We start from the raw sequence: 24,557 nt of genomic DNA, 5'->3' as shown, positions 1-24,557 counted from the left end.
AACATAGTAACGTTTCATCTTTGATGGGATATAAAGTAGCCATACTCTTTGGATAACCGTTTTGAAATCGCTTGTATAAATAATATTTAATATCTTCAGGATATAACGAGTGTGACAGATCAAAAATTGTGCTCCTTGGCTGCAAGCGGCTTGGGGTTTTATACAGAGCCAGGCTGTGAAGTTTTATATTTCATGGACATCATATATACTCTTTGGGTAACCGATTTCGAAAGAAGAGGAACAGCATTAGAAGGTGGAGATACAGATGTAATGAAAGTAGCAGGTCTCAAATGTAGCGCCTCGCCCACAAGCGACCTCGGCAAATATATAAAACGCTCATCAAAGCTAAAAAGTTATCTCTTTAATGGAAAGTAGCTGCAATTATTTTCTCATTTACGCTATCTTCACGCGATGCAATTTCTGTAACTAAAACCTAAAAATAATTAAAAAGACAACTGAGTACATTAATATCAAAACCGGCCATCTCCAAAAAACACTTTTTTTCAGGAAAGCATAAAAACTGTAGCAGCAAAAGTTGCGGCTTAATATTTAAGATCATCATTATGTATGAATAAAATTGAAATATTTCAAGCATTTTTCTCAAAATTTCGAATTTATGTTGGAATTTTGACACTGTATTTAACCAAAATTATCACAGAGAATACTAACTTAAAGTATAAAACGCATTAAAAGATCTACTAAAGTCTTGTTTCAGTTTCTTCTGGGGTCTTTTCACAAAGAATATTCTCTTCTACAGTAAACTCTTCCTCGACCGGTTCATTTCTAGAAGCCATTTAGGAAACAATGATAATAAAACTCGAGAGAATCGATCTGCTGTCAATTATCACCATAATTTTTTTTAAAAGCTTATCAACATCGTGAACTTTAGAAGGTAGAAATTTGTTTACACAATTTCCCTTTCTACAAACTCCAGTGTAACCCCTTAGCTCGGACTTATAAGTGACTTCTTTTTTGATTACTTTTAACAAGAAACGCTTGGAAGGTGCAAACTTGAAATGCCACTGCCCTGGCTTTATAATAGCATTAACTTCACTTTTCCAATCAAGATCAGGAACTTCACCTCTCAATTGAAATACCTGGCTGGTAATATCTGATTCAGAAAGTACCTCCTTCTTTCTGATGACTTTTTCTATTCCTGCAAACACTCTATCTGGTGGAATAAATAAATGCCCAGGAATAGGGAAAATGCATTCTATTTTTTCAAGACTTGAAGGTGCCTCGTGTAGGAGCCACTTTCCAAGCATTAACATAAGAATCGAATTTTTGTTTTAGCCTCCACAGCCATCTGCAACGCATCACAGTGGAGAAATTCCTGTAAAATCGATATGTTGCAGTCTGTGATAAACACAAGACCCTATTTCATTAGATCCTTTTGGTAACTCAAGTTTTCCCCAGGTATATAAAAAAGTGTTCGCTTTTAAAGGATCCTTGGAACTACCTTGGAAATTTTTTTGACAGTCAAAGCTTATCCGTCTTTTTTTCCTTCAACAAGCTAAAAAAAGCTTTCGCACGAAGCTTATGGATTCTTTTTTCCGTTAAAAATGCAGTCTCTTTAGTTTTGTCGGTTTCTTTCTTTATTTTTTCTTCTAATTCAAGTCAATTTGAACACATGTCCGTTTATGATGTTCCAAATCCAATATTAAAAAAAGCTATAAAAACCTTACGAAAATGGCATTGCTCAACATTAAGGACGGGATTTTGAACGTGCTTTTCGTACATTCTCCAAATTTTTAATGATGAGATAGTGCCTTCGACTTCGTTCCCTGCGTAATGGGATTCTGTGCATTCGAATTGCTTAATAACTGTTTTTATAACAGCGCATTTTGAAGTAAACTTAGCAGTCTTTCTATCACTGCACCTCTTTTCTTGTAGAATCTTACCCTCAAGTAAGTAACGTTGTGCTTCTACTTTGTGTTTAGCAATACCCAGAACTTTAAGAAATGTTGGACGACAGAGATGCTTTGTAGTATTTTCCTTAACATCCGAAATCAAAAAAGTTAAGGAAAACGATTTTCTTATCCTGCTGTTATCGACTGGTCTTCTTCGTCAGGTTAAATTCACCTCACTATGTTTTAGTTTTTCCGGGGTACTTTACTGATTGGTAAGCATCTGAAGAACTTTGTATTATGCCCACATGTAAGCATCTCCGGAGGAGTAACTGATAAATATCTGCAAATAAATATTTGAGCACATACTCTCTAAAATTTACCACCATTACACACCTCATTATTTTATCACAATTTCTTTTCACGATGCTGATCGTATTTAGCGTTTTCGTGGTTTATCAATTTCTTCTTCAATGTTAATTTCCATATTACACAATGTAATAACCGCAATGAACAAAAATTCAGCGTCATCAACCAACGCTGCCGAACATATGATCATAAATGCTTTAACGCATGCGCGGTGGATTTTGCCGCTTCTGATGCACAAACAGCAGTGGATTTGGCCGATTTTGCAACTCAGATCAAAATTTAGGAAACTATGGGATATGGTGTGTTTTGAAAATGACAAATTGTGGATTTTGCCGCCGAGTTTGATCCTAAACTATCACCAGGTGACGAGTTTTAAATAATTATTTACATAAATAATAAATTCTATAGGTATCATATAAAACTAAAGTATCTTATGGTTATTAAGAAATTTTTTTTCAAAGAAAACATTCCGAACAACTTAAAACAAAGGAACTATTTTTGCAAGGGGACGCATAAATCGCAGCTTTTTCACCCGCCTTTTAAACAATGTAACTAAAGGGGACTCCGTCACGAGATGCATACGTAATATCTCGAATAATTACCTTATGAATATTGCAATTATTCTTATCAGTAATTATACCATAGGTCGTTACAACATTTCGCTCTTAACACAATTTTAGGTATTTGTGTTGATATTTCGATTATAGGTTAATATCGATTTATGGATAAAGAGAAGAATGGTTAACTCGTCCGTTTGTTTATTTCGTTGCAGCTCAAACTTTTGCGGCAAATTAATGGGATAGAAATTTGGCGCAGATATCGAACGCGTTGGCGATAAATCGCTTTGTAAAAAGTACGAACCAAAATTGCGAAAGTTGGAAAATTATAAACCCGGGCAGTTACACATGTACTTAGTTTTGGTTTTCGCGTTATTGTTGCTTGTGGCTCGTTCTAAATTTAAATAGGTCTTGTGCTTTTTGCTTTCACCGACTTACGCTCAACTTCCAAACGACATTTAATAGGTTAAAAAAGTTTATATCTTCACCTACTGCAATGGACACTATGTTACATTTATTTGATTCAATTCCTTTTTTATCCCATTTTTATTTTTAGTTCAAAGCGTGTTTGCTGGAGTGTACTAATTTATTTACAACCTGCGTTGCAATAACAACGATTGCTGGGGAACAATTTCCAGTTTTCAACCAACATCTCTGTCCAATACTTTCAGGTTACTATTTTTATACTTTATATCTAATACCTTTTAGAAATGAACTTATATTTTATTTCTTCTTTTGGAAAATATTTTTTGATTGAATTTTTTATTATGATGTGGTTTTTTTCTTAAAAATGTTGGGTTCCAGTGAAATCGGGAAATTTAAATGAGGTGGAAAGGAGATCTTTTGAAGTGCGCGCTATAAGTTAACGCGGAATGGTCGCTGTCGGATCTGTAATAGAACAGTTATTTAAGTGGGGCCATAAATTTGTTGTTAGTACAGTGGCCCAGGATCGGCGATTACTCCACTTTTCCACATTGGAGGCGATCCTGGAGCTGACCATTATGCGGGATTGTTCAATTTATCCCTTCAGATGCAAAGCAATATTATCTAATTGAATCGAGGCGTCATCATCCGTTTCTTTATAAAGGAGACGATTATCATTTTAAATCACATCTTAAATCATAAATTGCTACAGTACTTTTTGCTCCGTGGTTTTTGGAAGACGGTCGCGGTATGTCCGCCAAAAAGGGGGTAAATTGCGATCGCAGATAACGTACTATTTGGAAATTGTTCGTATAATAAAATATTTATGGAACACTCTGTGTATTAGTTGAGTTTATTTGCGCTGAGACTAACAGCGGTGGCGTCTCGGTTCTTTGGGGCGGTCAAAAAATGGGCAACGCGCCAAAGGCCACGCGGTCCCATAACTCCAGCTCCAATCGCGGATATATCTTTATCCGGGCTAAGAATCAGCCTACGCCTTTGGATTTTCCTCTTATTTTATCAAAACAGCAAATTAGACCACGTATTGATTAAAAAAAAAACTCACTCACCACCAACTCGGTCGATCCGCTTTTAATTTATGCGTTTATATGACAAGGGGCGCAATGAGAGACGGTAAAGGGTTAAGACCCCGAGGCTACTAGCTTTTTTTAGAACACCACCCTAGCGTTTTGCATTTCAAAGTCTCTGGCGAAACTCTCACCCCTTTCCCTGTCCACGCTTTGTTTACTTTATATACCTCGTATAATAAAAAAAAGTAAAAACGTATAAAATCATGCCAATTACAATTTCTTTTATAAATTTATCGATAAAAAATAATATATTACTTTGGTTGATAAACTTCACCGTAATACTATGAAAACCCCATCCCTATACTAAATGGAACCAACCGAATGAACGGCTGCATACGATCTTTGGAACCATTCAATTTCGCCGACAGCGAAACGGATCGAGGGGAACGGGCAGAATTTTGTTGAGACCATATTTTTAATCAAATAATCCGTATAACAACCGAATAAATAAAAACGAATGCTTGGCTTTATTATTATACGGTCTGCCACGTTAAGGAATAAAACCGTGTATATGTATTAAGCACGCAACCCCAGCAAGATGAGAAATGTTTATCGTCTATTATTACGGCAATAGGGTAACTGCAATTCTTAACATTTCAAAAATCTTTTCAATTTTATACATAAAACAAAATAAAATGTTCCTTTTTAAATCTTCTTTTATATATACAGAATGTCCCGAAACTCAATGTCAAGCGGGCACCATCAAACAACAAAAGTCGTTGGTTTTGCAAAAAAAATATTAATTTGATTGAATTAAGGTTGAAAGAATTTATGTCTATTAAGTTTGATACACGAGTTTTAAAAAAAGGAGTAGTGCAACACCCTTGACAAGTTATTTTAAAAGATTCCCTGTTTAGTCAAGATTCCAAAATGGTATAACACTTGCCATTTTTCTTTTCATAAAAAATATTATTGAATGTCTTTCTGCAAGAAACACGTTATTTGAAAAATTTATACTTTTTTGTATTTACTCTTTATTTCCTCTTAACTTTGTTAGAAGAGTCAATATCTACGAACTACAAAATGTGGTTTCAACCAAATGGTTCCCTCTATGTCTTGCAAAAGGACTGTTTCAAATAAGGTAAACCTCAAGACGAAATTAAACAAACAAAAGGAATTATTAAGTTATTTATTATTAATTTTATAGCATTATTTTCTTAAAACTAAAGCAAATGATCAAATTGTTTGTCGTCAGCACTAATACAAGCTCTGCATCGTCGCAGACAAGATCTTTTTTCTACTTGCGCAAATCTCTTTGCATTTGTTTCTTCTGCTGCTGTATAAATATTGTGGCGCAGTTCGGCGAGATTTTCAATCGGTTTTTAATACACTGTTTCTTTTATGCAATCCTAATAATAAAATCAAGGGGATTTAGGCCCAGAGAGTGAGGAGGCTCAATCCATCTTTCTGGCTATTCTGTATGCAATCCCGTACAGGACAAGCATAATGAGCTGGGCAACCATCTTGTTGCAACCACATTTCTCTGTAGATATTGAGTGGCACATCTTCTAACAAAGTTGTCAAACTTAATAGACATACATTCTTTCATACATAAATTGCGAACGTTTCTGAACGTACGTTTTTTAACGTTTTCAAAATATGTCTATTACCACTTAACTAAGAGACATAGAGTTTTTTTCTTATTTTTACCAGAACAGGTATGGGTTAGCCTCTCACCCGGTGTCCGCTTGACGTTGAGTTTCGGGACACCCTGTATGTATATACTACACTATATATAAATAATCATAATTAATTTATTCCATTGCCGGAACATTGTTCTAGATAGTAACGAACTCTCGATCCCGTTATAGATGGGATGGGATTACCCCATCTTCCCAGAAATAATAAAAATTATTGATAATAAGAGATAATGCTCTGTGGTATCTAGTTGATCTTTGACGTCACTTTGCAACCTAAAGGTTTTGCTCCTAAATAATTGGCATCAGCTTAAAAATGTAATGACTTTAATAATTTGGTTAATCAAAATTTTATATGATTTTCAGAAAATGCTCTAACTCCGAGAAATCTATTGGTTTAATCAAAAATGACACCAATCGACTTAATTTTAATTCTAAACGCCTCATATCAACTTAGAAATTTCATGGTCATAATAACTTACCCAATGTTGATCTTATAAAGGGTCTTTTTAGGGTCTTTTGAATTTTGACAGTTCGTAGCGGCCATATTACTGAAGTGATTTATTCAGTCTGTTTTGCCAAATCATCATGGATGGATATAGCGTTCAACAACACGTGCAAATAATAAAATTGTTTTATCAAAATGGGTGTTTTGTTCGGGCAACGTTTCGCGCGCTTCGCCCATTTTACGGTCGTCGTAGTCGTCCTAGAGGTCTATTCACAGTGTGCTGAATAAGTTTGAGGCTACTGGTTCAGTAAACAAGGAACCAACAGCAAAGAAACGCAAGATCTGCCGAAAACATCGCTGCTGTACGTGAGTGTGTGCAGGAGAATTCAAGACAGTCGATTTCGCGTCGTTCACAAGAACTCGGCCTTTCGCAGACCACGACTTGGCGAATTTTGCGTCGTGACTTGGGCCTGCACCCGTACAAAGTTTAATAGACAACGACGTGTGTTGGAAACTGATCCTAATTTTCATAAAAAAATCATCTTCAGCGATGAGACCCATTTCTGGATGAATTTGGGACAATATATCAATTCACATGAGATCTAAAAGCGTCCAATACATCCTGAAAAAATCAGTTTGGTGTGGATTTTGGACTGACGGGGTCATTTGTCCATATTTCTTTCAGAACAACGTTAGCCAGGCCATCATCATCAACTGCGAACGCTATAGGAGGATAATTATGGACTTCTTTTGGCCTGCATTGGATGATATGGACATCAATGACATATGGTTTCAACAGGACGGAGCACAGTTCATGCCACATTGAACATGCTGTGCGATTTTGGGGTTTTCTTAAGTCGCAGATCTTTGCGAATAAGTCACAAACAACAGCGGTTTTCCGAGCCAATATAATCCATGTCATCGGTCAAATTCAGCCTGATTTATGCGCCAGAGTCATGGATGTTTTATTCCACACATAATGGCATCGATAGGCCTTTCAAACGAATAAAAATTTCGATGATTCTCTCATACGCTTTGTTTTATTTAACTTTAAAAATAGGAAGCCCTTAATGAAAGAGCCTTTATATCGTTCAAAAAAGAGTCAAAATCCGGAGGTGTATTGGTTTTATTAAAAATGGTTCTACTTGACTTCATTTAGTTGTTAAGTTGTGAATATTAACCTAAAAACTTTATGGCTGCAATATCACTTGATCAAGATCATGGAAGGGGTTGATTTGGGTCAAATTGAAACAACTTAAATAATAATAAGGAATAGGTGGTGTTTTTGTGATTTTAATGTAGTTGATAATAAAGTGTGAATCGAATAATAGTGAGATAAAGGAAGAGTAATGATTTTATAAGATGAAAAATTGAGATGGAGCAGGTGATTGCGATACAGGTGGCCACTAGGAAGATAATTGGAAGGGACTTTAACCGCTCCAGTCAATAATGATTTAGAAAGCATTACGGAAACTTTGGTCCAAGACTCTGACGGAGGTTGACCTCACCTCCAACCTCGTCGTACAATAGTTACGTAATTTACATTCGCCTCGGATTGTTTGCATAGATTTGCTTCAGTTTTGCATAGTAAAACGGCGCGAGTGAACTCTGCGTCGCGGATTTTATTGGTACATGCGAGTTCATACTTTTGGAACTATGCTATAAATTCATATTATTGCAGAAATTTTTATAGGACCTAAAACTGGGCTTAAACTTTTGAATTTAAAATAATCCGCCCCGCCGAATTCTATGCGAATTGCCCCCCGACACAATTTAACCCTATTCAAGCCACCGTAAAACTTGGCTCCGGCGTCGAGACGCCCAACGATGCCCAACGACGCCCAACGACGCTCCAGTACGTTCCGCGTTATCGCAACCGAACAATATGATACGCATTCCTCAATTATTAACCGATCCCGATCCGACAATATTCGGCCGTATCCAGTATTCTGTTTGAATTTCACTTCCCCCTTCCTTCAGCTTCCCTTCGACTTTGCCAAGACCTTCCTAACCTAACCATCAAATATTAATGCTGCTCTACGGCGACCGAGTCAATTTTTGGAAAACAAACTCTATTCCTAAACTTACCCTCCTTCGTATCTAATTTTCATCGAATTTACTGCACATAAAATAAAATTTTCTCTTTCCTTTTTCTATTTCTTATAAAGTAAAATTCAATATTTAATTGATGTAAAACGTTGGAATAGTAGATTCGTTGTTCGGGTTGGTATGAAAGGCAAGTGGGACGATTAGTCGAGTTAGCAGTCTGTAGCATTGCGGCCGGCTGCATAAGTTCCCTGAGTGGTTCTCATCGAAGAGGGTAGTCGCCCCGATCAGATGGCGCTGCGTTTATCGATCTCGCGTGCGGATTAAACCGGAACATTTATGTCACGTGGAATACCCATCACACATATATATAAAAAAATTGTTTCTTTTATTTTTCAGAACACCATCACATCTTTGTAGGAGATCTGAGCCCGGAGATTGAAACACAAACGTTGAGGGAGGCATTTGCGGCATTCGGCGAGATCTCGTAAGTAACAAACGCCTTACTGCTTCTTTATTTTCTCTCAATTAAACGTGTTTTTCTTTCGACGAGACTCAGTTTACGGGCCGCGGCACCGATCTTAAAGCTCAGCATCGAATCGACGGACCGTGAATTGCGGCCGAACCCCCGTCAACCTTAGAAAACGTCGCCACATCGAATTCTTTCTTTTGCGAAATAACCTCACCCATTTTTCTTACTCACAATTAATATACGACCTAAACGAGTCCGAAAAGTTAGCCCCCCATTTATTGATTTTTAAATTTTTCATTGTTGTTCTAGATTGTTCTAGAGTTGTTCTACATTGTTCCAAAGCGGCAAATAGAAAACCGAAAAAACGGGGTTTTTGACTAGCCCCCCATTTTTGGAAAAATCAGATTTTCTTTGTTGTTCTGAAAAAAAGTTTTTTCTGGTTACACGGACATTAACTTTGCAAAATCATATTTTCTTACAAATACAGCAAAATGGAGACATAACGAATGAATAATCCAACTATTCGATCAGCAAACAAAAATACACTATTTGTATTATACATTATGTATAAAACTAAATATCTCTGTGTCCCACCCACACAGAGATATATTTTTATATATACTATATTTCTTCCCATATATTAATAAAATAAAATATAAAAATTCGGATGAAGAATTATACAGGGTTTCCCAAAAGTAACGGATAAATTCGTTAAAACAGCTAATAACAGTTTATGGAAAAATCTGGTCTAAGGACTTACATTTTTTGCAATTTTTTGGTATAGATTTTAAAATTTTTCGCCATTTTTAAACAAGTTATGACGTCATCGCTATTTTTTTCAAATAGCAAACCCCCATTCATATCCCCCATGGAATATGATAGAGGACTTTTTCTGAATTTGGTACTGCCAAAATTAATATTAGCTACATAACAAAATTTTCGAGAAATATTGCCTTGAAGTTTCATGATTTTCCATTTATTTGAGGTAGAAAAATTCCAATTCGTAACCATGGCAACCAGTTGTTTGACATACTCTATTAAGACAATGATTAATTTTTGATATCTGAAACTGTTGGTTGCCATGATTAGCTACTGCTATTTTGCTATCTCAATTGAACAGGAAATAATGAAACTTTAAGATAATTTTTCTCGAAAATTTTCTTATGTAACCAATATTAATATTGACTGTAGTAGATTCAGAACAAAGTCCTCTTTCATATTCCGTAATATAAATGGGGCTAGAAATTGCTATTTGAAAAAAATATCGATGACGTCATTACTCGTTTAAAAATGGCGGCAAAAATTAAAAATCTATACCAAACAATTGCGAATAATTTAAATCTTTAGACTCGTCTCAGCGATTTTTCCATAAACTGTTCTTAATTGTTTTAACTAATTTATCCGTTACTTTTGGGAAACCCTGTATATAAATACATATAAATACACTGCTCAAAAAAATTAGGGGAACACTTTTTTCGAAATCTGTAACTTTTTAAATAATAGTTCTAGGCAAATGAAATTTGGTTTACTTCAACGGCATATATTTAACTAAGGAAAATTACTAAAACAATGTTACTTCTAAGTTACACTTAAAAATGTAAATTAATAACGCAAAACAAAGTGGAAACGACTCTCATAGTATCGATGACAGTCACCAGCACGAATCACTTCCTCACACCTGTGTGGCATGCTTCGCACTAGTCTGCGAAGAGATTTTTGAGGTATGCTTCACCATTCCTCAGGGCTTGTATCAGTTCCTGTATGGTTAGTGGTCAAGCTGATCCCAGACGTGTTCAATAAGATTCAAGTCAGGACTTAACGCCGGCCATTCCATGACTTGAATTCCACGTTCTTGCAAAACGTTTCTGGTGATGCCGGCGGTATGTGGCTTTGCATTGTCCTGCATTAGGATGAAATTTTGACCGACCTCATATGAAGCAGGCACATGGTCCTCCAAGATGTTTTCGATGTAATTCATGGCATTTAGTCTACCAGAAACAACAACAAAATCAGTTCTGTTATCTATACTGATTCCAGCTCAAACCATAACAAATCCACTTCCTATATAAGCGGCTGCGTCACGTTCATCAGGACGTCTATATACACATCGCAACGAATTAAACGAAATCTGGATTCGTCTATAAACAGTACAGATATCCAGTGACAAAGTTGCCAATCTCTGTGATCCAGAGCAAACCTCATTCGCGCTGCTTTGTGATGCTGCGTAAGGCGTGCTTCGCGGACAGGTCTTTTAGGTTTCAAATTCGCTTCTTTTAATCTGTTTCTAACAGTTTGATCAGAAAATTTCTATTCCATGTGCTCGTCTTAGGTCGTTTAGGAGGTCTCGTGCTGTGGAGGTACGCGTACATAGACATGAAAGGACAAGAAATCAGTCTTGATTTTGAGTAGTTTTTCGATTTCGACCTTGTCCAGCTTTTTTAACATGTTGGTCATCCTTCCGAAACGGATTCCATGAACGCTGAATAACTGACGGGGAAACTCGAAGATCCCTGCTAATATGTCGAATAGTGGCCATGCTGAATAAGGGCGACTGCACGAGCAACTTACACTTCACTAAGATGCCTCATCAACGAAAATTAACAACTGAATTCATTTGTTCATTTAAAGCATACTTGACATTTTTCACTTTGTTTTGCGTTATTAATTTACATTTTTAAGTGTAACTTAGAAGTGACATTGTAACATTGTTTTTGAAACTTTTTTAATTAAATATATGCCGTTGAAGTAAACCAGATTTGATTTGTCTAGAACTATTATTTAAAAAGTTACAGATTTCGAAAAGTGTTCAGTAATTTTTTTTGAGCAGGGTATATAAATATATGTATAGTACATGTAGTACATATATAAGTAAAGGTGTTCAGGAAGTTGGGACGAATATTAAAGTGCTATAGAACTTACAAAGTTTATTTTTTGAAAATGTAAAATTTTTTGCAAACATATTAAGTCCATATAACCACCGAATGACCAATGCGTTTATTGAAGTTTTCGATGACGCGTTCACAAACATCTGGTGGGATGCTGCTAATAATCCCTTCAATTCGTGTATTGTTTATGGTTTGTTCACGTACACTTTTGATTTCACAAATCTCCACAAAAAAAAGTCACAAGGTGTAAGATCGCATGATTTGGCAGGCCATTCCTGGTTGCCACGCCAAGAGATAATTTTTTGAGGAAACTTTTTATTCAGCAGAGCAATCGTTTCATGGTATGTGTGACATGTCGCACCATCTTATTGAAACGTCATTTTCATCCACAACTGGGAAAACCCAATCAGAAAGCATGTTTCTGTAACGGTCGCCGTTCACAGTGACGGCAGCTCCTTCATCATTTTCAAAAAAGTATGGGCCGATCACAGTCGTGCGTTGTGGATGCATCTCATTTTCCACAGTCACTTGCGGATTGTCGGTACCCCAAATTCTGCAGTTTTGCATATTGACGAATCCACTGAGGTGGAAGTGCGCCTCATCGGAGAAAATTATTCTTTTCGTGAAATTATTGTTCTCCGCTTGTCGAGCCAAGACCCACTGAGCAAAGCGATGTCTCTTTCCATTCTGTAGGCTTCATCTCTTGTGTAAGTTGAATCTTGTACGCATGCATTTTCAGATCTTTTGAAAGGATTACATGCAGTGAACTTGGTGTTAAATTCAGTTATTGGGCTCGTCGGCGAACCGATCTTCTCGGGCTTTCGGTTACATTATCACGCACGTCAGCAATGTTTTCTTGTGTTCGAACAGAACGCGGCGTTTTCTTAACATTTGAAACAGAGCCCGTGGTCTCAAACTTACGAACAGTGGATTCGGTTGGAGCAACGTTACATCCGAGTATCACACGCACTTCACGAACGGTTGCACGAACGGTGGGACTTTCACTGAAAAAACTTCTTATTACTTGGATATGTTGCTCAGTTGACATCTGCTCCATGACGACAATAAACGTCAAACAACAACGCTCACCAAACAAAAGTGATCAGGCTACTAATGGGAAGGTTATAATCTTCCCATTAGATCTTCTTCTTAAAACCAGGGGTAACAACTTGGTGTCTGGGCTTATATAGCTCTTTTACCACCAGTCACAATTTTTTTGTTGTATTTGTTTATCTTCAAATTGGGTAGTAGGGAGATAAAGTTCCAAAGATCAAAAACAACTCAAATAAAAAGAGCTACCGGAAGGGGGGAAGGATTCTTCCTTTCTACCTTAACCCACTAAACTACTTGTACTTCCTTAAGCACATGCCTATAGCCCACCGAACGGCGTCAGATGTACATCGCCGGGTCAACCCCTCGAAAGGATGAACATCTACCGAACAGTCATACATGCATTAAAAAAATAAAATCAAACAAAAATTCCTATCTTGCATAAAAAATAAAAAAGGTCGCCAAAAGTAAACTAACATTATATGGAGAAAAAATACCCCCCTTCCCAACTTAACAAACAATCTACTTCTATCCAACTCATACGTTTCACATGCCAAAATAATGTGGTTAAGATCACAAAATTCTCCGCAACTGCAATTTGGAGAATCCGCCATGCCAATCCTATACAGATGTGCAGGAAACATGCCATGTCCCACTCTCATGCGATTAATTGTAGATATCATGTGTTTAGATTCTGAAGGCAGTAGCTTATACCATGCCCCTTCTCTAATATCCCTCTTAATCAACCATAAGGCTCTGCCCTTGAATCTGCTACTATCATCTCGATCCCGCTGCCATAAATCCAATACATCCCTCTTCAGTTCGTAGACAATGTCACTTACGTCTTTGCGTATCTGATACCATGGACCAGTCTCCCCCGCCGCCAGAGCATCCGCCCTCTCATTCCCAATAATTCCCACATGGCCAGGAATCCAAGCCAACTCAATCTTCAGTTCTTCTACAGTACACTGCCAGCTAAGTTCTTTAACTTTGTTCACCAGATAATGTACCTTCGTCTTTCTTCTCATGGTCACCTTCAATGCACGGATCACACTCAACGAATCTGTGAATATCACCACTGGTGACACAATGGGAAGGTTATAAGATAACAAATATGAAACACCCACGGCTGCCAACCGTCACAGAACAAAACGGCGCCAAATTCAAATTCGTCCTTACGTACTGGACAACCAGAATATTTCTGTGTGGGTGGGACACAGAGATATTTAGTTTTTAATACATAATGTATAATACAAATAGTGTATTTTTAATTAAACTAAAACTAGAACTAACACTAGCACTATCACAAGAACTAACACTAGACCTAGAACTAGAATCTTTCGGGTTAAGCCGTGTGTTTTTTGAAAAAATGTTTGACGTTTCGGATGCCATGTTGCAACCCTCTTCAGAAACAAGTTCGAACTTGTTTCAAAGACATCTTCCACACACATCTGCTAGCAGTTATTCTACTTTATTGTATGTTATTCCTCATATATCCTTTTTACGATGTGAGTATGTTTTATAATATTTTTGATGATTTACTGGATTTATTTCAATGTTCTTAACAACATAACCTCAATTTATATATTTTGTTATCTGTATACTTTTCTAATACATGTTATTACTTGTAGACCTCCGATGATGGTCATTTAAAAGACCGAAACATGTGAGGTTGAACTTAAACTTAAAATAAAAAAAGTTGTAACACAATTTTCGAATTTATTTTCTTATTGTGTAATTTAAAACCACTGACGCAAGAATTACTGACTGAAACTTCCAAAAACTTTAATTTTCAAAGAGTAATAGAGTGTATTAATAAGGGTAATAGAGTGTATTAATAAGTAATAAGAGTGTCCTTTATAGAGTCGTTCTAATGAAAATAGTAGCTGTTCCAGATTGCTTTAGGTATAATAAGTATATATTTGTAATATGGAATTGAAATCAATGAACTAGACATTTTGGCAGCCAAACCTATTTTTAGTTATAACTTCGTAATGATGCATCCCATAGTTTTGATTTTCTAGAATAATAACTAGAACAACTAGAACAACCCAGAACAACAAAGAAAATGTATAACAATGTATAATCTAAGATTTTAACTAAAATTGATTAAAATTTTATTGTATCTTGTACGTAATAACTGGATGCATCCGGAGAACAATCAGAAAAACAATAGGGAGAACGTGTAATAAATTTGTGGAGCTCTTTATCTGGCCGTTATGTAATTCCATGGGTCGAGAGGTCGCCAAGACGCCGTCAGTAGAGTTTCTAGGCGCCGTTACGAAGCAATTTGGAGTTTTTCGCCAGCATGGTCGGTCGAATCGAATCTGGGTAGATTTGGGCCGCCCGAAATTGCAATCCGCGCGCGAACGGTCGGTTTAGTTTAATTGCGATCGTGTGCGTGCGATTAAATGCAGGTGTCGTTCGGGCCGTCGGTTGCAGATTCGACGGAACGTAACAGAGACAAAAAAAAGTTAAAAAAAAAAATCTAAATGCTGACGGAATTTGGAGGCCGCTTGAAATAATTAAGTGTTCTTCGGAGTTACACTGCAACAGGTTAATGCACGGGGCGAAAGGGCACCCTTATTTGTGCGCCCCTATGCGGGGCTCCGGGATTATCTTTTTCGACTTTCCATTCATCCCGATACGTCTCTATTATGGCTCTAAAAGTCAGACCGGGACGGCTACAAATTGCCCTACATTACTCACATATTTCTTTGTCGAGATTCGCTCGGATTACTGCGCGATACAACGCCGCTCCCGGTCCAGTTGATGTAAGGTTTATTCGCATTCTCAATTATTAACCCTTTGAAACATTCAGGAGATAGATATAAAGCAAAATTATAAATTTAGAAACACATGAAAAATGCAGTACACGAATTTATCGATGTTGTCATAGCGTTCATAAGAGAAAAATAGGGACAAATTTAGCAAACGAAACGGTGCCACGATCGCCGCACTTGAGAGAACCCGTCCGTTTTCGTCGGAGAGAAGTCAGTATAGCGATCGAGATTGATCCTCGGAGTTCAAAAGTTCCGAATCGCTCTGTAACAAGCGAAACCGAGCAAGTTCGCCCATTACTCCAGCCCTCGATTACCTGCCGCTTGGCTCGATTTAGCAAAAATCGAAAGTGCAACAACGGCCTTTCCCACCTTTACCGCCTCTTTACCAAAATTTAAAACCGCGATAAGCGCTCGTTTGCAACAAATTCCCTCGTATCGAAAGGCGAAATTACGTGCACCGCCTCCACAACAATTATTTGTCGGTTTTATAACTCCGGATTTCTGCCGAAATTCGTCGTTTCAGCCGGATTAATTAAAATTCCTAAGAAAAACATATTCAAAAGCACCGGGTAAGTACCAAATTTCAAGCGCGCCGTATAACTTTAAAGGCGCGCTACTCATTTCGCGGGGTCCCGAGCGAATGAATATTCACCAGTGGACCTCCAGCTATTCATCTCTCAGTGTATTTTTAACAAAAGAAAGCCTTGATAATGTGCTTCGCGTCGTTACCGCGAAATGGATCGAGTTTGAATGACCGGACTTATGTCTATTACTATCATTATTTACCAACAACATTTTCTCTAAACATTTCTTTAAAAAAATGTATCTCATTTTTCTTCAACAATCGTTGAGTTATCAAAGCACGGTTGAGTTAGGGTTGAATTAGAATCGTGCCAAAGCATTACAATAAATTAATACAATAAAACTGAAAGAGATACCGCCGTGGAACTATCGTAAAGGGGTTAGTGGAACCTCGAGACCGACTGATAAAGTGAATTTTTGGAACGTGTTCAAAATTAATCGGTTGGTATTGAACCGGGGAATCGCTGGATTGTATTGAGCTATAAATATTTTCAGGGGCAATCCTACGATGACCGCCTCTACGAGGATCTACGGGAAAGAGAGGTGGGGCAAAATCATAAAAGGGACCAAGACGACGTATCGCGCTCAATTATTTGTGGTTTAATAAAGGGAGGTTGGACTGATTAATTAATTTAATATGTACCCGTCACCCCCATGGGACCCCTTCTATGAATGTCTAAACACCCAGTTTTTTCCACCAACCCCGTTAAATTCAACAGTTTCCTTTGCTTATCCCCCGAAAACTTTCAAGTGTACTTTGAGTATCCCATACGTGATCAAAATCGTAATACCGAAGACACTCTTTTATGGAAAATCGTCCGTCGTCCACCCTCCCATCCTTTTGCTATTTAAACACCGTATTATCAGCAAGCGTAAAATTCGAGAGTGCCTCAATGAATTATTTACCAACAAAGCATGAATATTTAATTTCAAGCTTGTACTGGTGAAAGTTCCATTCCTATAAATAAAATTTATTCTATGCATACTTAATAATAGATTTTTATAACAAAATAAAAAATCACGACCAAAATTAAAGCATAAATCTTCTTCTTTTAGGATATATTAAAGTTAAATTAATTAAAACTTAAACGATTATATTTATTGTAAATAGCTTAGTTTTCTACCGGTTTCGACTCTACAACAGTCATCCTCAGGAAAACGACCTGTATAAAACAAGGATTACATTATTACACTTAAGTCACAGAACAAATATATAGAAGAAGCGCCAACTACATCTTAAAATCAGAGCAATACATTTTACCCCCACTTTTGCATGGCACAACTAGGCGCGAAATTTGAACTGGTCAACGCAGTTATTATTTTTTTTTTCGTTTAAAAAATAAGAAATAAAACACAAATTTAAAAGTGAACTGCTTTTTTATTGATAGTAACAGCAAATATAACAAAAATAATCTAAAAATATACATATTTTCAATAAAAACAACAATTTGAACAAACTTTTAAGGAAGGGTGTTTACAGGACCACTTCTTTCTAGACAAGGATGATACGGCGAGATTAGACATGACAATACAAGAAATTACAATGCAGTAATCAAAAAAATTAATACGAAATTAATTAAAAGAATATTTTACCTTAAAACTAATATGACTTAACCTCAAACAACAACGGTTATTTCTTTTCGATTCTGTCATACTGGCTAAGTGGGGGTAAATTGCCAGTAAATGGTGCGAAAACGTGTGATATTTCAAAATTGCCGTGTTGTCAAACCTAAACGTGGGAGAATTGGCATTTGCGCATGCATGGCATGAATGTGACGTAGGCGTTGCCGACTTTTAGATATTACCTTCATCCCAATGACTTAAGTAGTGTAAAAGAAACGTGTGCTTATTCATGTCTATCTTTAAAATATGAAGAATTATAAAAATTAGCACAGAAAACTTACGTCAACGAACATAAACTCAAACAGGAGCTCCTCGGAATAAGATATAAAATTTTTGAGGAAATAATTTGAGGTTATGTTGTAATTGTGAAGTTGGAAATTAAACTAAAATTCTGTTGGTAGTATTTGAATAAATTATACAAATGACATTCTAAGACGATGGCGCGAAAAAATCAAAATTTAAAATCATCAAATCATTCAAAGTAACAAAATCAAAAATGAACACAAAACAGTAACAATGTCTGTCGGAAAATTTTCGAAATGAGATTAAATTTTATGGTAAAAATCGTGTGATGAGTTGTACATAAATTTTTAAAATATTATAAATTTTAACTGTTAATACAAAAATAAAAGATATTACAGAAAAACAAAAATCGCAATACAATAATCAAAAGCTGGACAAGAATTATATGCTATTATTAATCCTTCTTCTTCTTCTCCTCTCCTCTACCTTATAATCATTTTCAATTTAACCTCCCTAAAACCCAATCCCTACCTTCCCTATTCAACCTTACTACAACATGCACTATCCTAAAGTATGTTATTTGCTTGCAATTGCATAAGTTTCAATACTTTGGATCAACAAATAATAATAACATATAATACCTGTCCAGTTTTTGATTATTGTATTGCGATTTTTGTTTTTCAATGTTTTTCTGTAATTTACGTAACTCAAGTTAGGCGGCTTATACACGCATCTCTGGAATAGGTTGAGATATCCTAGTTTTGTAAGAAATTATTATTAAAGTACATAAATGACTTCAGTATTATTATTATTCATTATACAAAAATAAAGACGGCACGTTCCCGTCTTGAATGATTTTTCCATATTCTTCTGCTCCGATGATAGCATCTATGGGACCAGGAATATTGTAGGTGCGATCAGCTAGGATTATGTTGTTCCAGTATTCGTCTGAGGAAATTGGTAGATTGTTGTTTGGTAATGATTGCGTTAGCTTAGATAGAATGAGGAAAGTGGTATTGAAGGTAAAGTTACTTGGAAAATGAGGTTGAACGTTTAGGTCCAATTTCCATTTTGATTTCTTTGGTGAGCCGTCTTCCAGTCCAGATATTTTGGCATGTATTTTTTGCCTTGGAGTTCGCTGCTTCTTCCGTGATGAAGGAGGCTTGGAATCCTGGATCGATAAGTATTCGAAGTTTTTCGGAACTTCCCGAAACTGTCTTGACTTTTACCAGGGCTGTTTAGAAGAACTTCACTTTCTAATCCGCTTGATGCAATGCTGTTCTTTTTGATAGAAACTAGGATTACATTTTTTGAAAATTTAGTGCTTTGTTTAATCTGCTTCTTCTCATCTCTATGAAGCAACGTATGATGTGGTTTATGGCAGATGTGACAGCTTAACGTTGAGTTGCACCAGTAGCTTTGGTCGTGAGACAAGCAATTTTTGAGCTTTAATGTACTCTGGCCTTTCTGGAACTGTAAGTTTTTTGAATTTCATGCAGTAGTGTATTATATGGTTTTCTTTACAATACCTGCAATTATTCTTATTGTAAACTTCTTTTGCTTGCATTGGATTGTTTCGCTTTTTTGGTTCAGCGATTGCTTCTAGTGTTTGGAAGCGAATTCTGAGGAAACTTAATAAATCTTGGAAGTCTTGTATTTTATGTGTTTTTTTCAACGACAGTTGGTATTGCTTGTTCGTCTCATAGTCTCATTTTCTAACAAGTATTCTTCATATGATAGCACCCCAAGATTCCGTTGGAATTCCCAGGTTCGATATGGTTTGGAGATACTCGACTGTTGGGTTGGGTCGTAGTTGCTGGCAAATCCAAAATCTTGTCCAGTAGTTTTGATAGAATGAATCGATTGTTTTTTATCGTTTTTGTAGAAGTGTCCATGCTGCATCATAATTACTATCGGATATCTGCAGGTGTTGGATTATATACTGTTGGGGATATACTAGCATAGATTATTTTTTAGAAAAGGTCATAGAAGGTCCATTGGTCATAGGATCCATCGAATACGGGAAGTTTTATTAGTGGAAGAGGGATAGCAGTGTTGTTCTGAGGGATATATCGTGTTTCAGAAGAAGGTGGGTTGGAAATAATGTCTTCTAGTTCTTCCATCACGGAAAAAAATCCGTCTGAAGCTTGAAATATACATCTTCTTCGAAGTAGCAGGCTTGAAATCTTTTTTCTTCTACCTGGATATGTTCTTCAATCAACGTTGATAACGAAAGTTGCACAGTTTTCAATGGCCTGAGAGTTTAAGTGAAACACCCTGTATATAGGTTTAGGAACATGTATTGGAGATTTGTAGAGAATTAAACTCCCTATCTGATAAGCTAGTCAAATATGGGGTGTCTGATTTACAATTTTCGACTTTGTAATTGAATATGTTAAAACAATAGTTACATTTTTGAACATCCTGTATAAGATAGACCGATATAACCAATGTCGCTCCAACTTTCTAGCTCACTGAGCAATTCAGATTTAAAGGGCATAGTATTAATTGCTAAAAAAGATTCTAATTAAAATAACTCAAAAACAAAAAGCATTAGGGCTCATCATGTCTTATCAAAGTCAACATATTATTGTTTGTAGAATCAGAACACGCAATAAAAACTATACAATTCCATTAAAATAACATATATAACATATGTTTATGTCAACACTTCGTTTTCCTACAACTTTTCTCTAAAGAATGTAGCTACTTAATGTCGTTTATCTAGTTAGTACGGTTATGTGGAACATCCTGTATATATATTTAGATTTATAAGGTAGTGAGAGAACTAAGAGAAGTTTTAGTGCGAAAGTTAAACTGGGAAAAATAATTTGCCGTAACTTTTTTACAAAGAAGACGTTTCTCTTGTTTGAATGAAAATGTACGGAGAGGCATAAAGTAGCACTCGGTGAAGTTGGCGAGACGAAGTTTCGGACCTTATTCGAGGAATGCAAATGGTTAGATGCAACAACCTTTGTAGAAGTTGAGTACAATGAGCCGTTTAGAGAAACTCGCGCTTGGTTATTAGATTAATTCTTATTATGAACAGTCCGCGTTTGAATGTATCTATCGAAATGGTTATCTTGATGTGCCTATAGAGAAATTGCATATATCGGTAATTGTCTGGCGTCGCTATGCTGACGGTCCTTTGACGGTTGCTCGCGCGTAATGAGTTGGAACCTCAACCGTGTGGATGTTCCCCTCGGCCCAAAGGTCAATCAAATTCACCGTCACCATAATTAGTAAACGATATCAAGACACAAAACCATCAGTTCGGCGTTTAATATAATTGAATATCACTAATTGGTTTCCGACAAACCGCATTCAAATGATACTTCCCACTAATTACCTTTCAAAAAACGTTGAAATATTAATAATAGTTTTTTTTTTAATAATTCATTTCAGTATTAAATATTCCATTTCTATTTTTCACTTTCGCGGTTCGTGCGAACTGGCGGCTGCATTCATTAATCCACCCGAATGATATGTTCATATCGAGGGTACAACACCGACAGGACAACGACCGGTTGTGAATCGTTAATGAACACAATTTCGCAACAGTGCCAATAATCCGATGTACCACTTGTTAGTATACCATTCACTTAAGCTATTAATTTAATGGTAGAAAGGGGACTAAGACAATACCATGATTAGTTCTAAACGAAATTATACAAATTCATTATTAAATCAGGTAGAAATTTTAAGTTTGATGGATGTCAAGCGAAAATTGGACTTAAACTTAACGATAGGTGGTTCCGTTTTGTTCGAAATATTGTTGTGATGGCAGTGCTCGATAAATTGAGAGCCAGAGTAGTACTCTCAGACAGATGCTTCGTTGACCGGGGAGGGAATAATAACACGGAAGGGGTGTGTCCGTTGAATATAAATTCACACGAATTTTCTACGTCCCGTACTTTGTACGTCCGAGTTTGACGTGCTCCTTTAGCCGGTGTTTTCCTCTGCAATTTTCTAATATTTAAAACCAAATCAACGTCGCATACAAATGAACGTTCTCCGTCGACCCTGTCCCGTACTCGGAACCTGCAAGAGGTCGTCGGTGTCTTTTTGTTCCGAACGCCGTGTTAACATTTAGGATTCATGGGGTAGCCAACGGGTCAATATGAATAATAACCATACCCGGGACTGCATGCTTGACTACAATTGCAGTTGTTCTCGATAGAGCTGTATAATTGAAGCACAATTTGCATGGCACCAAGTTACTTACTTGCAATTCTTTTCACGTTTCGTGCTAAAATTTTTAAAATCATTAAACGACAGCTTTCACGGCTGGTATTAAATAAACTAAAACTAATAGTAGCACTATCACTAGACCTAGAAACTTTCGAGTTAAGCCGTGCGTTTTTTGAAAAAGTGTTTGACGTTTCGCCATGTTGCAACCTTCTTCACAAATATGTTCGAAGTAACGAAATCGGTAAAAAATTTTTTTTGGACAATACGTAAAAAGATAATTAATAACTAATTAGTGTCTAATTGTCAACTAAATTGTTCCCGTATAAAAGAGTGATGCCAATAGGTTAGGCAACCAACAGTGATGCATAATAATTCGAAGCAAACAAGACTCGCGAAGAATATAATTAAGTTACTTAAATGTTGTAACTACCAATAAAAGTGTACTATCGTAATTATACTGATTACATTTTAATAATGTCATTTTAAATATTCACATGAAGCAACTTGCTCATACTTGTCTTATTATGCTATTTTATTTTATTCGGCGAACACGCAGTCCAGTTGATAACCATGTCACTGACTAGCATCTTCCATGTGCGGATAAGTTCCCAGCCTCTTCTCTATTCATATTGTTCCCATGTCGATGAATCTCTATCACCTCCCTCGTCATACTTTGGAAGTAATGTCCGGTTCTTGCTAGCACTTTAGTTTTGTCGAACTCCATGGTGTGTCCTCCTTTATGGCAATGCTCCGCGACTGCAGATTTGTTGGATTTTATTCCCACAACTGCACGCTTCCTCTTCAAACATCTCCATGTAAAAATTGGCGATCATAGGTAACAGAGGTGATCCCATGGCTGCCCCTTCGCATTCCTCGTAGAATTCTCCTTTTCAGCTAAAATATATCGATGATAGGCAGTACTCCACTAGTCCTGGGAAATCCTTAGGCAAACCCTCCGGGATGAGTTTCTGGCGAAGACCATCCACGGCATCTTTGACTGGTACTCTGGTGAATAGAGATTCCACGTCGAAACTTGCCAAGATATCATGGGGGTCTAACTTCATAATCCTGATTGATTGTACAAAATGTGTGGAATCTCTGACGTATGATTCTGTTTTACCTGTAAAAGGAGACAGAATCTTGGCAAGGTGTTTTGGTAGTTAACAGGTGAGAGACATCTGGTTTATGGATTTTGGCTAATCCATATATCCTTGGAAGTACTAGGGCCTGTATAAATAAGCTTCTCTGTTGTTCTGCTGGGATTGCTGCAGAAGAAGAAGAAAACAAATTTTATTCTGAACCCAGTACATAAAAAAATAAGAATAACAATAACAATATATATATATGCATACAACAAAAATATAAAAGTGAAGGGGTGAGAATAGGATTACCGACCAGGGTCTTTCTACCCGTGATTTTTGTAGGCGGCGGCTTGTTTCAGTCTTCTCTGACGTCCAGGAGTTTTTGGAAGAGAAGAGGTGGATTGTTGCGAGGGTGGAGTAATCGAGGCGATATAAGCGTGTGTTGCAAGGCGTTGGTAGGAAAATTTAGGATGGATTTATCGGACAAAGATTGAAGGCAGGTATGGATAGGGGGATATCGGTAAGTTGGTATAGCAGATCATTGCTAGGGTTAAAGAGGGGATTACGGGGGTTCCTAATTCGGGTGATGGATCTCAGTACAGATCTTTCCGGTACTTCCAGGTGGTACTTCGCTCTTCTTGGCGCGTCGCTTAGCAGTATTGATCCATATTCTATGAGGCCCATCATAAAATATATGAGCATATGGTCTTGTAGATGTGCAAGGCGTGTGTAAGAGTTTGGCGCGTGTCTTTACTTTCATCTTCACCTTGGTTGAATGAGTGGAAAACTTAAGCGTTCTGTTAAGTGTTATGCCAAGATACTTGCAGGTTAGTGAGACGGAGATTACCGTTGATTGGATTGTAATTGTGGGAGAGGGAGCGCGAGATGAAAGGAATGGGACAAAAAATTGTGTTTTTGTGGGATTGAGTAGGATGCGCCATTTTCGGTACCAATTTTCCGTTTCATTTATGAGCGTCTGCAGCTTACGGACCGAAGAAATGATGTCCCTACTGTGCGAGACTAATGCTGTGTCGTCGGCATAAAGTAGTGCGTATGCAGTGAGGTTAAAGGCGTCTGGGTTGTGGCAGAATAGATTGTATAGAGAGGGAGAGATAGGCGAACCCTGAGGAAGGCCTTGCTGAGCGGAGAAGCTGTGGTAGAAGTGATTTTTCAACTTCACAATGGAGGAACGATTCGACAGGAATTGGTTTATCAGGGTTAGAAGATA

The 24,557-nt window shown here is 36.9% G+C and overlaps 1 protein-coding gene across 5 annotated transcripts in view; it reads left to right on the top strand.

The window, feature by feature from the left end:
* The window catches only part of LOC111413879 (cytotoxic granule associated RNA binding protein TIA1), a 278,716-nt gene that overhangs the window by 193,938 nt on the left and 60,221 nt on the right, over positions 1–24,557 (top strand). For all 5 annotated transcript variants that reach the window (XM_023045001.2, XM_023045000.2, XM_023045003.2 and 2 more), the window contains one exon: positions 8,818–8,905. In XM_023045001.2, coding sequence (XP_022900769.1) covers positions 8,818–8,905 — 88 coding nt within the window. The remainder of the gene's footprint in view (positions 1–8,817; positions 8,906–24,557) is intronic.

The sequence above is a fragment of the Onthophagus taurus genome, chromosome 8, assembly GCF_036711975.1.
Source record: "Onthophagus taurus isolate NC chromosome 8, IU_Otau_3.0, whole genome shotgun sequence".
In the NCBI taxonomy this organism is placed as follows: Eukaryota; Metazoa; Arthropoda; class Insecta; order Coleoptera; family Scarabaeidae; genus Onthophagus; species Onthophagus taurus.
Note: the sequence above shows the minus strand (reverse complement) of the source record. Positions and strands in the feature narration are given on the sequence as shown.